The sequence below is a fragment of the Phymastichus coffea genome, unplaced genomic scaffold (assembly GCF_024137745.1).
Source record: "Phymastichus coffea isolate CEN01 unplaced genomic scaffold, Cenicafe_Pcof_1.1 PCOF00036, whole genome shotgun sequence".
Lineage (NCBI taxonomy): Eukaryota > Metazoa > Arthropoda > Insecta > Hymenoptera > Eulophidae > Phymastichus > Phymastichus coffea.
Window position 1 is genome coordinate 852,604 of NW_026706847.1, and position 14,739 is coordinate 867,342.

At 47.1% G+C, this 14,739-nt stretch overlaps 1 protein-coding gene across 1 annotated transcript in view; it reads right to left on the reverse strand.

Moving 5' to 3' along the window:
- The window catches only part of LOC131663474 (POU domain, class 2, transcription factor 1-like), a 109,118-nt gene that overhangs the window by 44,107 nt on the left and 50,272 nt on the right, over positions 1-14,739 (reverse strand). Inside the window, exon 3 of the mRNA XM_058933907.1 lies at positions 3,029-3,325. Within this exon, the coding sequence (XP_058789890.1) occupies positions 3,029-3,325 (297 nt within the window). The remainder of the gene's footprint in view (positions 1-3,028; positions 3,326-14,739) is intronic.

A 14,739-nucleotide genomic window follows, 5' to 3' on the forward strand; every position in this document is an offset into this window, starting at 1 on the left:
AAATCCTCCTCCGTACTGCCACTACTACACCACTACTGCCGAGACGTCATTCCGAAGAGCTCTTCTTTTTTATTATGCCCGACTGTCTTCTTTGTTTACAATCCTAAGACACTTTTCGCCAGATATGACGTTTTCAATTTTCTAGATCGACGTGGCGAATTAAGTCGTAATTTGCAATTCTCCTTCGAGAAGATCGCAATCGCTTTATTCGTATATCATTCGATAATCGGAGAGCAGAGGCACTGAATACAAAGTGCGAAGTAGATAATCGTGACTTCGCGTTTTGTCGTGATGAATGCTAATAATCCGCGTGAGCCTAGGATTTGCCGCCGCCATGGACGATCTATAAAACTTTTCCAGATGTAATCTCTTTCCATCAACATTCCGTTAACCGTAACGATCGAGATATTTCATCTATATATACTATTTCGGCGGCATTGATCTCCATTATTAACTGATCAAACATCGAACGCTCGCGGGCCATCAAGAAGAAAAGACTTGTGATTGCTCGTGTTGCCTCGTCCATTGAACGACGATTTTGTAAAGTCCTAACTGTAACCGCAATTAATAAATCATCAGCCGCTGCGAAAACATCGAAAGAGATGAAATATCAGATTACACGCTTATCGCGTGGTTATGTGAAAAAAAAATCATTCTAACTAAATGTAGCCAAAAAAATTTTTTCCTTACCTCGAAGCTAATAAATCTCTTATAGCGAAATTCAGCCAATAAATAAGGAATTGCATCGAGGCGCGCGTTCATAAGCCATAAGTTTTCCTTATTAACGAGCTATGGCTGTTGCGCGCGCGACGACGCTGACCTTCCAATCTCACCTCAATTTGCCTACACACGCTCTCGCGAGCGAACGCCTTTCCTATCTAAAATTATCATCTCAAAAAATATATTCCGCAGCACGCGAGAAAGAGAGAGAGAGAGAGATGCTCTCCACGTAATCCGTTAATTACGCGACCACACTCTCGCGTGTGATAAATTACTCACGAAATTGATACGTCTATACGCCGGAGCGCGGCTATCTTACGAAGTTTTTTTGCTTGACCGTATTGACGAGTTGCTGCGCTCAGTTATTGGGCTTTTACGACGCGATGAAAGGTATTGAATTGTTCTTAATGGCAATGAACATTGCCGAAGACATGCGTATCTATGGAATGGTTCAGCCGATTTCGAATGGGGGTGGTCTCATTTAAAAGGGCGCTAGCGAGTTGGTCCCGTGTTATTATTGACTCGATTGAAGCATAACCTTGAATGAACGACATAAATGAAGCTGAAGTCGGCCTTTTATTTATGTCGATTTATGTCGTTCGCGCATCGCAACGACCGCTTGATAAATTTTAGTCTTTACATTGTCATTGCTTAAAAAATACAATACTGCAAAAGTGATCGCGTACTTTTGAACGACATCATAAATCACTGTCAAATTTCAGAAACCTAGACAATAAAACAATGATCGTTTAATCGTTCAAGCACAAGCTTGAAAAGTGCAAAAAAGACGTAGGTGACAGTTTAAGTAGAAAAGTATGTGTTTCTCGTCATTTGGCAGTTCTCTCTGTAGGTCGTATTTATTTTCCAGCGGAATGGCCACGCGAGCAGCCGGCACACACGTACAACCCCCTGATCGATTTAGCGCCAAATGTCGCCGTGTTTTACACTCGGCAATAATAGTTGAAATCTATGTAGCCAATATTTCACGTCACCCGCTTCTCTCTCTCTCTCTCTCTCTCTCTCTCTCTCTCGCCGCGCTGCGCCTCGCTCAGAGGAAACGCGACCCTTTTTCTCTTTCTCTTTCTATACATATCGCAAGATTTAATATCTACGTAATATTTATGATGGAGTAACGGGGTATCACACTGTTATGTATTTCATTGCATAACGAGACAAAAGCCTTTAATTATTTGAGAAAAATGACTGTGTTTTAGTCGAGCCGTTGATACGGTGGGAGTAATAGTCAATAAAGATCGAATTCTGACGAATCACAGGTGATTGTTCTTATAAAAATTAGGCGTTTTCAATTTTTTCTGCGTATCACGCACGGTTGAGTGAAGGAAATTTGAATGCCGCAGTCATATTAAAGTTTAAAGAGCGCTTGCCTCTCGGTCGGCAGAAGACAAAAACAGAGCAGTCGTCCCTAGGGAGGTCGACTTGCGAGAGTCCCTATCCCGGCTGGGTAGCGTAATTTACACGCGACAGTACCGCGTTACACAGTCGGCCAACTTCGAAGATTGCTTTTTAAGAGACACACATGCACTTTTCTTGCGCCGAGCTTTCTCAGTACATCAATCACGTTAATCATTTTTCTCCTATCATTAATCTTTCGCAACAAAAAACGCCATCGTTTTGTCTTGTTCGAATTTTCGTCCGTTACATCTGATTGTCGCGTAAAACATTTGGCTGCTGGAATTCCAATAAATATCGTTATCGAGTTCGCGCGTGCGTATATTGATCATTGGAATAAAATGCGCGCGAGCGAAAATAGCGTTTGAAATTCTGCGGGATCGGTGAAAAGCGAGTGTAGGCTGCTGGATGTTTGACATGGAAATGTCGGGTGGCAAATGCATTAAACATATATCCAGTTGGTTTGCTATCTCTCTCTCGCTTTCTTTCTCTCTCAGTCAGTCCATCGGGATGCCGGTCAGGGAGCCGATGCATTGTGCGGTGTCCTCGGGGCTGTTTGCTTAAGCAAACGAACGAACGAGAAGAAGAGGGCACACAAATCCTTGGCGTCTGGCGGCGCTCGAGGCTGCTAGCGCTATACTCGATCGATATTCCGCGCGCGCGATGGATATCTAAGGAGAGATTCCCCCACCCTGGGTGTACACGATGATCTTTCAAGCTGATTATAATGCGCCTCTCTCTCTCTCTCTCTTTCTCTCTCTTTGCACGGATGAAAAACGGCAATAAAGCCATTTACATTTCGCTAGCAGGCAGAGAGCTGCTAAAGTGTTTTCCTCTTGCATCCTCTTGCGATGAAGGTCTTTTGTACGGAATAAACATCGTAAAATCATCAACTTACCGGGTGAAAGTCGCATGTGTTTAGCATGGAGAGACGGACTGCGAAGAATATGATCGGGGGTGACGGTGACGTTCGCGGGAGCGACTGCAGGTGGCGACAGGTGTGGGTGTGACGGTAGGGTTGGTATTGCTCCACCTCCCGTTATACCACCGCCCGTCGTCGTCGTACATGCCGTCGTCGTCGTCAGCGGCGGCGTTGTCGTCGTGCATACGCTCAGTGCCGATGGCGAGCTGCGCTGGTGCTTCAAACTCTGCTCCGTTCGCCACGCCACTTCGTTCTCACCTATCCAGACTTTACCTGCAAATGAATGATCGTCAGTTAGATTTGCGCGATCAATGACGATGAGAATGAGCAATTTTTCTATTCCTTTGGTTAATCGTCGTCGCGAACGAGAATGTATGTCGGGCGATTGGTCAGTGCGTCACGCTAAGGCTGAAGGCCAATATTGACTAGGGAAATGAAGGAAGAATTAGAAAGAAGGTTGCCAATGGATACGGGATATAAAACTAACTGTAGGCGCATATAATACACACACACACACACACATATATATGGGGGCTTCGTAGCAGCAATAGCAGCAGCTCTTGGAATAATATTAATGGCACGCACATTCGCATACAGACACGTTTCGCCCCTAGTTAATTAGGCTCCACATCTTTCCCTTCCTCTCTCTCTCTCTCTCTCTCTCTCTCTCACTTCCTCGCCGCTCACAATCGCTCCGAATACATATATATGTTTACCCAAGATGCAATTCGCTTCCACATATATGTATGCTAGGGAGAGAGGATGAAAATGCGCGCGCGTGTATCCAAATATCGGGGGCGGCTTTCCTTACGATAGTTTCCCCATAGTTTCGTATAATTTCCGAGAACAATGCGCGCGCTCGCCTCTCCTCTCTGTTTCCACAGCCAGTGTCTAATTACACGTATAGGGGGAACAAGAGAATGATAATCGTGCGACGTCGATCTCCTTTCTCTTCCAGGGGTGGACGTCTGTTTGCGATGTAACTACACTTTTGGTCGCTTTCAGCCATAATAATCCGTGCTCGTGAAGCTCCACGAATTTCTTCCCGATTGGCAATTGCAGCCGGGCGACGATCAGTATCCATCAAATTCGATATTTCGAAAAGATGCAATTCACCGCGCGATAGGCATAATCAGAACAAAGCGCGGCGCGAAGCAAGTCACGCGGGCAGCAATGAGAGAGACGAAGAGCTTGGTAATAGGGACGGGACATTAGGCTGATGAAAATTTTCCGAGTTAAGCTCACGGAAGATTGTCGTCGATTGAGACTCGTCGGGCGCGCTTGCTCGCTCGGGAGCGCTGCACATCAAAGCTTCGCGCTGGCGTGACCGATTCGAGAAAACCGAGCAAGCGCGCAAATATAGGCTCGCATCAGTGCGCGAGCCGAGCGCCTGCCACGTGACTCACCCGTGTATATATAACGCCGTCAGTATTATTTGCTCGATGAATGATTTGCTCCGCTTTCTCTCGCCATACAGCTCCCTTTCACTGCACTGGACCTTGTTATAATCGCGCTGCCCGACTGGTAGCATCGTCCAGTGCAATTCCAGTTCACTCGGCGGGAGCGAGCTCGGAATTTCCTTGGAAAACGAGCGATTTTTACTCGTGGCACGGAGCGCCGTCGTTTCGCGAGAGCTAATCAAGATGCTCGGCCGATGCCAGCACATCTCCGCAAGGTTAAACAGACTTCTTTAATCTCGCGCTGTTTGCATGGCGTAGGCTTTACGCTCGACAGACTGTCCAACCCCTATGGGTCGCAAGCGACCCTCATCTCGTATACTTTCTTCTCCTTCTTCCTCGACCTCAATGCCGAAATTGAATTATCCTCGACTCGAAACTTTTACTAAGCGGTACTACCCCTTATATCGAGGACTCGCGCCCGGCGATTTACGACTTTCGTATGGGTGTTCGCGTGATTCTTTCGCGAGAATTGCGATCGAATCGCGTGCAACGCTCGATCGATCACTCGAACCGAAGCTGTTGTATCTCACGATTCTACGACTCGCCAGTCATATCATTTAATCCTCTCCAGGTCGCATGGTTCGAGTTTACAGCCTAGCTTTGGAAGCGGAATGAACGACAGCCGAAGGCTATGCAAACAAGCATTTACGACCCATCAATTACGTATTCACGCGAGAGGTCTGTGCAGGATCATCAATATAGCCAGCAAAAGAGAGATAGAAACCATTACCAGGAGAGAAAAAAAAATAGGCCTTTTCTGCCCTTGCGCGCGCTCTCAGGACTTTCGGAAAAATCGAACACTTGTCCCAGCTTTTCTCCGAGGGCACTTCGCATAAATAGGACCATTCGTCTGGCGCGTCGTCGTCGTTCTCTCCCTCCTCATTCGGCTCGGACGACGCCCGGTGCTCGCTCTCTTTGCATTTTCTCTCTCACTTTTACTTTGGCCGGTGGCGCGAACTCCATTCTCGGGTTTATCACTGTCCAGATAACGACGATTTACCTACAGGCCGCGATAAGCGAAGGGAGAGCGGAGGCGAGGAAAGAAAAAAGAGCGGATTACGTTGGCTCTCCCAAGAATGGACGCACCTTGCATTTCACTTTAACGGCTCCCCGGGGAACCTACTGCTGCTCGGCTGGCCCTTCGGCATCTTTTGGCATAATGGACCAGCGGCTACATTACTTATTCGTCTTAGGCGTGCGTTTGTTGCTCGTAGCGGCCTTCTGCGCGCGCTCGCGCGCGCCTCGCCAACGAGAATTAATTATTCTCGCTCTCGCGGTGCTTTCCACGGCCCCCCGATACACCAACGACTGACTCTGTGCCACGTGCCGGGTACCGACTTGCAACTTTATTGGCCGAGATAATGGAATTCGCTATAGCTAGATTGACGTGTCTTTGCGCGAGTGACGTTCTTTGTACTGCCTCGTGTAGAATAACGAATTAGAATCGGTTGGGCATTTGCCAAGGTGAAGAGACTTCGCTAATGACGCGCCGGCTAAATATTGATCGAAGGTACAATCGCGAATCGGCGACGATAAAAAATACAGAAGAGCCTCGGCGCCTCGCGTCTTCCTACGGGCATATCCCATCGGAGAGCACCCAGAGTCAGGCCGTGGGCGCGTTTGCTTTTCGAATGTGTTCTCGTGCACGATCAAAAAGTCGAAGGAAGAGCAAGAGCCGTCGAAGCGTGGCAGAAACGTATTAGCGAGCGCAGCCGAGTATAATCCCGAGCCGCCGCCCCGCGTACTCGAGCGAATTGAAAATTCCAGTCTGCTCTTGAAAAGCCCGCGCGCGCGCGGAGTTCGCGATAGGACAGGCCAGCAACAACAACAAAAAATAGCAGGGTGGCGCTGGATAAAGCGCTCGATATAAGATTAATAGTGGAAGGAGAGGGAAAGAGAGAGAGAGAGAGAGAAAGAGAGAGAGAGGCCGCTGATTCGTCTTTGAAGGCGGACCGACCAAATTGAATCCTGTTTAGGACAGCAGCGAGAGAGAAGAAAGAGAGTCTGCGGCGTCCTCGGGCTATCTAGCCAATAAGTAAATTGGCCGCCACCTAACTCGCTCTCCATATCGCGCCTGCTTGATCTTCCGCCGCGTTACCGCCCAGCTGTCTTTATCTTTTTTCGCTCCTCAAACGCATGGATGGAGCTTGTTGCTTTGGCGACACCACCGTATGTACGTTGGGGAAGGACGGAAAAATACAGTAATCTTCTGGTTTTGCCTTGTTGTATCCAGAACTTGACCGAGGGAAGAAAAGTACCGCAAGGCGAGATCCATTGAGAAAGAGACTCCGCGAGAACCCTCAGAACGAGGCACGGACTCCTTTTGAAAAACGTATGCGAGCGTTTAGCATTATATAATGATACACGCGTACGCGTGTGCAAGCGTCGAAAACTCAGTGGCTGGATTATGAGTTTGATTGATGGGCCTATTTATCTGGTGTGTCCGGAAATAGTGGATGGAGCCGAACATTTGCTTATCGGATATTAGCTGTGAATAGACGAGAAAGAGAGAGAAAGAGAGAAAAGGAAGCCGACGATAAGTCGGCGTGACAGTCGCAACGAGTGAGATGCCAATACGGGCTTATTATGCGCCCGATGTATGGCTTAACGGTATGATGGCTAATAATGTTACGAATGCGATGATGAGTGAACGGTGAACACGTGTACGTATTCGAAGGAATTCAATAGCCAAGGTTTCGAGTGTAGCCATTGCTTCCAAGTTAGACGTGCGGCATTATGATTTCTGCCTGCAATTCCGAGTCGAAAATTAGGCAGTTCCAAACGCGTATTGGATAGGACAGGTCAGACGCGCTACGTCGGCTGCCATAATATTTTAACAAATTCAAACGATCGCTCTCGTCAGGAAGAATGTCGACAGGTAAACCAATCGAAAAGGTTGATCTGACAATAATGGTAATGCGGATCGCATGCAATATAAGTGGAAGTATGCGGGCCACCAGCTGAAAGCAGCGCGTCGCGGCCGCGCCGCAGCTCGGCGCGAGAGAATCAATAAAGCCTTCCTTCGACGGCGCGACGGCGGCAGCGAGCGAAGTGATGGACGCCATTTTCCTCGCGAGAAAAGCACGCGAGCGAACCGCGGGCGAGCTTTCGATTGCGCGTGTGTGCGCGTGTGCGCGAGCGCGCACGTATTTTTGATCGACGAGGTAGGTTGGCGCGCACTCTCGCGGAAGGGTTTTCCCTTAGTCGTCGTCGTCGTCGTCGTCGTCGACGCCGCCGCGGGGGCTTGCGCGCGCGCAGACGCAACGCCGCCCTCTCCCACGTAAACCCCGGCGCATAGCATAACTCGCTCCCCTCGCACCTTCGCCTAGCCAATCTGCATGCCGCGCGCCACGCCATTTTGTAAAAGATCGAGCAGCTTGAATTTAAAGCGGCGGGAGTGAAACCCCTTCGCGAGGAGGGGGATGGCTTCGCCTCTTTAGGGTTGAACGAGCGCGCATGCAAAGTAGTTGACTCTTACGCGATTGGTCGGGGCTGGCGCGTTACGCTCTCTTGGGGCGTCACGGCGGGCACATTTCCCGCTTGGTTTGTTCGACCGATTAGGCAAATTTACGGTAGTCCGCGAGCAGGCGATGTCGATCTGGGTAAAAGAATGATGATACGAGAGTGGCTATCATCGACTTTGTAACAAATATATCCCGCTTACGAAAGGATTATCGCTCGAGTCTAGACGAAATCACTCGGGGTGCCGTCTGTCGAGCTAATTGTGCTCTCTAAAAATAAGCTTGCCGCATAATAAGCGGCCCCGAGCCGGCAGTCAAAGCCAGTTTATTTTTTCATTTGTATCGCTGGCCAGCCGTGGCACTCCGTCGTCTGGAACAATTCAAGTGATATCGACGCGTCGCATCAAGATAAAGCCAGTTGAGAAATTAATAAAAATCTTCGTACGCTCCATGCGACTCGTAATTTTTGCGCTTATCAAAGTTCAACGTGATAACCGCGTATTGGAACACCTAATTAGTTCTTTTCATTCGATCGACAATTATTCCGCTCGCAATCGTTTGTATAAAATTAGCCGAGTATTCGATTCTTTGAAATACATTAATTGCGAGTCAGAACGAGAATCGCCCATAAAAGAAGCATAGGCCATGTTACCGGCACGCGCGACTGTCACGAAGGGTAAAAAAGGCTGCAAGGAGAGTGAGTTTAAAAAAAAAGGGTTCGAATGCGATTTTAAAATTACAATGGCAAGCACACGTCGCAATCTATCCGACCATTCGCTCTGCTGGTCCCGTGTAAGCATCTGCGTCCGTTCTCTTCTTCGGAGCTGCCAAAGAGAAAGCCCACCCTTATTTGTGTCGGTCGCGTGCTTACTTCTATAGACTATATACACATTGCATATGCGCGAGACTCCTTCTTGATATCTGTTTATGATAAATATCTTCTTTTTGAATTTGGCTGATCCCCGAGACTTACATTCAGAAAGGGCCAATGACGCATCGAATTTGCTCTAAATAGGAAAAAATGAAGATAATTTAATGGTATTTAAATCAAGAAATTAATTAATATAAACTTGCTAGCATTTTATCGGCGATTTTAGAAAGCCCATAAATTGAATAAAATGATTCGTACTCATCAATCATCATTTATCAATCGAAACCATTATAATCTTGTTCGCGTCCGAAAATTGCTGTACGATTTCTTGATAGATAACGAAACATATGCTGATGAATTGATTCGAGTGTAGATTGACTTTATAAATAACTTGTGCGTGAGCACAAATTGAAAATTTAAAAATCCGTAAAATCACGGAAAAGCTGCAGTGGCGGAGTCGACAAATGCAGCCGCAGGAGGAAAAATCGGAGCAAAGGGCAAGCACGCGCGTAATTCGTGTGTAACCCCCCCTCCCTTCCCTTTTTCTATTTTCTTCGTCGTCTGTATATGTAGGGTGATCCCTTATTCGAGGACCGCAGAGCTGACGTCGGCACCCTTCCTCCAAACATTTTAAACTTTTAGCTCCCTACCCGCTCCTTTTCCAGGTATGTTCAGCAGCGCGACTTCGCTGCCGCACACACGCTTTTTGGAAATCGGTGCAACAAAAGGGGGGAAGCTCGATCTCTCACTCTCTCTCTCTCTCTCTCTCTCTCTCTTGCTTCTGTGTGTGCCGTTACGCAATTCTTTTTCATTTCTCGCTGTGTGACAGACGAGACGCGGCGCGCGCGGGCCCCCTTTTTCGGAATAATGTTGCTCGCGCGAGCGCGCGACGCGCACGCGCACGCAACCCCTTTGTCATCTGCAGCCAAAAATCAGATTCCGTTTTCCGTCGTACGATGTGAGTGCGCTATCCTATTGCGCGTACTCTCTCTCTCTCTCTGTCTCTCACACGATCTTGTTTTTTCATGCTGACTACTAACTTGTTAGGCATATGTCAATTTTTCTTTTTTCTAAATTGACCCTCCTGTTTTTTTTTTTTTTTTTTTTTTTTTTTTTTTTTTTTTTTTTTTTTTTTTTTTTTTTTTTTAATTGGGTTACTCGAAAAACGCTGAAGAAAATATGTTTGAATATATTTTGATCCCAGGCTGAAGCTGAAAAACTTCAATGTGATTCGTACACTAATTCCCAATAATTAATCATATACCCGAGGAAAAAAAAATTGCAAAGAGATCGCGAGTCGGCGATAGAGCCGCGCGCGCAATAATCGAGCAAGTACATATTTCAATGCAGTCGAAACGAGCCGAAATTAGCATGAGATAACTAACAAGTAGCACTATTACGAATCGCTTTGTAAAGCAAAAAACGGTACGCATGCATCTGCTCTCCATAAAGAATCTTTAATGAGGCGTCGCGCGCAGACAAAGCGTGCCATGGTGCCTCATAGAGAGGGTGTTGCTTTTGCTGTACCCGAGGATTAATCGAGAAAATTAGAGAGCGAGAGCTGATTCCTGGGCGCGCAGGCAATCCATGCGCGCGATACGATCGCGCGTATGCGCGCAAAAAAGCGCCGACGTCGTATCACGCGCATATGCATTTATACATACGCGTACGCGCGATTATTCGCTTATGCGGCTCATCAGCATATCGCCTTCACCGAAATTATCAAAATCATCGCTCGCCGACCGACGACTGTGGGATAGCGCGGCGGCGGCTCATTTTCCGCCGAATCACTCGGCAATCAAAATTAGCATACGCGCACGCACCTAATTAATATCTCGCGCGCGCTCTCGGCCCCCTCTTCGCAAATTTACAAGCTTGTGCATACATTTTTTTCCGTTCCGTCTGCGTATTCGTTTCCTTTCGCGAGCGCGTCGTCTTCTCGAAATTGGCCGTGCGTGTGATGGTGACGGAAGCAGCACACGCTCGCGATGTTAATAATTAACAAGTTGCTCGGGGAGAAAGTTTTTTTTTTTATCGGGCCATTATGCCGCTTTTGTGAAAGGATATATAATGCGATCGTCTGCGTGTGATAATATGTTAAAGCCGCGCGCACAGGAATTGAAATTTGCGAATGGTTACGCATGGGCGTGAAACTTTTGATTTCATTCATGCTGCCTTGTGCGATTCAATGCAGAAAAGTGAAAAGGTGCCTCGGCACTTTATGTTGTTTTATTATTTCTTTTAATTAAAGCCGGCGAATTTAAATTAATCAACTTAATTAGACGATAATTCTTATATTTTCTAATTCGTAACTGATAAATAATAGATTAAACAGAAACACAGAGAGAGAGAGAGAGAGAGAGAGAGAGAGAAAACGTGAAAGGTATGCGCGCTTCCTATGTGTAATCGCATTCGAAAAAATTACCGCGCGTGTGCAAAGTATACACAATGAGCTGTTCGATTTCTCCATTGAATCGGAACGTTAAACTCGCCAGGGCGTAAAAGTTGCGCATACACACGAGAGCGAAAAATTTTTCCGACTAAACTGGGCGCGACGATGACGGTTACGAGTAAACGCGCTTGCGTATCTTCGCGACGCTCATGAAAAAAATGAGAAAGAGAGAGAGAGAGAGAGAGAGAGAGAGAGAGAGAGAGAGAGAGAGGAGACGATAGAGGGGTGAAATCGTCACGACGTGAGGCGCCGTTCCGATTGGTCGACTACCACGCAAGTATAGCTGCCCTTATTGGATATACAAGTCTTGCAATTCGCTGCATTGGCTGCGCGTCGTGAGCTTTTGTTAGTCTTACCTCGCCACCGTGCGGAGGTACTGCGAGGATAGGTATATGAGTTGGCGCGGAGGCACGACGGGCTGCAGATGAGCGACGGCCGTTTGGAAGGTACGCACGCGGTTTCGCTGCATAATTGTCCGTTTCGCAAAATTATCGAGAAGCTTATGCAGCTATTCCATTGCGAGAAAAATCATCCGCTTCCTCCGAAAGAAATACTTTGTTACTGTATTGATGCATACATTTCATCGTAATTCAGATGTAGTCTTACGCATCGTCATTTGTTAAACCTTCTAACGATTAATGTGCGTCTACTTCTGCACGTTCAAATATGCAAAGCGTGCCGATGAAAAATCAATAGACGGCAGCACTCTCCGTCGCAAAAGAAGAAACGGGAATGAACTGTCGCAGTCATTAAAACTTGAGAGCGACAGGCAGCAAAAAAGGAAGGCAAAGCTTGCTCTCTCTCTCTCTCTCTCTCTCTCTTTCTCTCTTCTCGGCAGGCGCGTGCATGCGTAATAGCAAAGAGACGGTACCTGCGCACAGGCTGCTGCTGCATCGGCGGCGGCGGCGGTGGCCGGAAAAAGCGCGAGGGAGAGAGAGAGAGAGAGAGAGAGAGAGAACGGCGGGCGGTCGATGCCGCGCAGCTGCCATGGCAACTGCGGAAGCAGCAGCAGTGCCGAGACGGGAAATCGACTTGGAAAAACTGGTAGCATTGACCGTCTTCCTCGCGGCGCGACGCGGCACGAGCTCTGCATGAAGCCCGCTCGGATCATGCGCGACACGCTTCGCGTGTATGCCACTCGCATTGTTTTTGCCGAGCTTCCAGACCGATGAACCTTCGATTTATTTATTGCCTGCCCGATGCTTGAGAAAACTCACTTGCGCGCCTCATTTTTGTACATTGTATTTCATGCTCTTGCACGATCATGCAAGTGTATGCAAGATGGAGTGCATTGTAGTGTGCCGACGTGCATTACGTTATACACGGCGTTTAGTAACTCATTTACATCGGAACCGCGCCGAGAAAAATTTCCCTTTTTTTACTCTTATCTGGCGCGTATTAATCTCGCAATTTACAAATGAAAATATTCGCGCGCGCGCACACACACACACAGACAGACGAGCTGTGTGCAGCGCAGTATCGCGGATCCGCGCGCGCATAAAAAATAAAGGCGTATTACGGCAATATAACGGATCTTATCAAAAAATTTATGCGACTCGCGCACTTCGAGGTTTCTCCTGCTTGCACATGCTTATATAAAAAAAAATAATAATAATAGTAGGCATGTGCAGCTTGAATTTGTATAGACGTGATTTCACGACTGACCGATGAAATTTTATCGAATAACGGAAAGTTTTTAGAAAAAAAAAGAACTCTTTGATGATTGTCAGTCGCTTCCATTAGTACAAGAACAAAGTTTTAGAGCGGATAGATGTCCATGATCGATAAGTTATTCTTAAGCAAGGGAGATTAGTGTCGTCGCATTTCAAACTGTTGTCACAGATAAAGCTGTAATGCCCGAATGTCAAAGAGGTTTCGATATTATGTAAATATTTGAACGTGTACAGATAAGAAATCGATAAGCGAGCCGACGGAATCAAATGAAAAATAAATCGGATGAGAGCGAAGAACAGAAGAGTGTGATAAATGATAGTAGGCGGACGCGAGAACAATGTCGTGGCGTGAAAGCGAAAATTTGCATCGGCGCACGTTCACACTCTAGAGTGACATCCGTCGGCGGCGAGAGAGCGAGCGGCAATGCACAGCGCGCCACAATCGGACAATCGCGAGAGAGTGCAAAGTCCCCGGAGCTCCTTCCTATATGTGCTCTTGTGACGGCTAATTAGCGTGACGTTCCCTGCGCGTCGTTAAAATCACGCTCGTTAAAAACGAAGGCGAAAAGGAAAAAAAAAACTCGAGCACGCGACACGCTGTAACGTTTTACGACATCTCCCTCTCTCCGCGAGAAAGCTTTTAAAAAAGTTCATGCGTTCGATAAATAAAGATAATCGTGCAGCACATAGTAGATAAAGGAGGTCGCACCTCGATTTTTCAACTCGCCGCTCGTTTATTTTTTCCTTTTTATTATTATTTCAACGCTTGCCTCCAAAGTCAATAGCATTATCGGGTATACGTGAGTAATGCCGAATAAATCAAACGATGAATTATAGGCGCGGAAAGGAGCGGACACTGATAATGCCGCGTGTCCGTGTATACTTGTATGCACGCGCGGCGTGGAATATTTAGTTTCTGCCCTTGTGTCGTAAATTCCTGCGCGGCGTCTTAATCTCGCGCTAAAGTGTCTCCGATGACACGACGTGCATTTTCAATGTCCAATATTTTTTTCCGGCGCGATAGCGCGATGATTGTTTCGAACGATACTCAGCATTGACATCGCAACGTCAAACGTCGGCTTGAGGTTGTCGCCGATCTAGAAAGCGTTACGACACAGCTCGCGCGATCTCATCTTTCAGCACCTGCGCGCATCAAGACCCGAGAGAAGATCCACGGCAACGATTGTCGTTGGCGCGACACCATCTCGCGCGGCTCTTACATATATAGCGCGACGACAGCAGCAGCAGCAGCAGCAGCAGCTTTTGGACGCACAAGTAGATTAGACCTGTAAAACGAGAGTCTATTTGCATTCGACCCACTATATAGCAGCTTATCTCAGTGGCGGTATCGGCACCTTTTCTCACTCTCAGTTTTTCGTCTAATAAGCTCTCCCACGATTTCCTAATGGCTTTATCGGAGCCGGCCGATCGATCCTCACGATCCCCATGAGCTAGTCTTACTGCTGCTACTGCCGCTATCGTTCGTCTTGGATCGTCTTTAGAGAGACTACTTCGCTGCTACCTATACTCTTTTTCTTCTTTTCTTTTTGGCATAGAGACTGCGATTTATGAGCGGTGTCTATTGGCAATTATTCCGACTATGATTATTAAACTGTATGGAAGTTTCGATTCGTGATCTGGATTTAAAAAAAATGATCAACAACTCGATTGGACTACGTTTTTGTATTGCGTACGAGTTGTATGCTCTTTCCGACGACTCGCATTGATCAACCAGCTAGAATTACAGATAAATATCAGTCGAAACTTTCG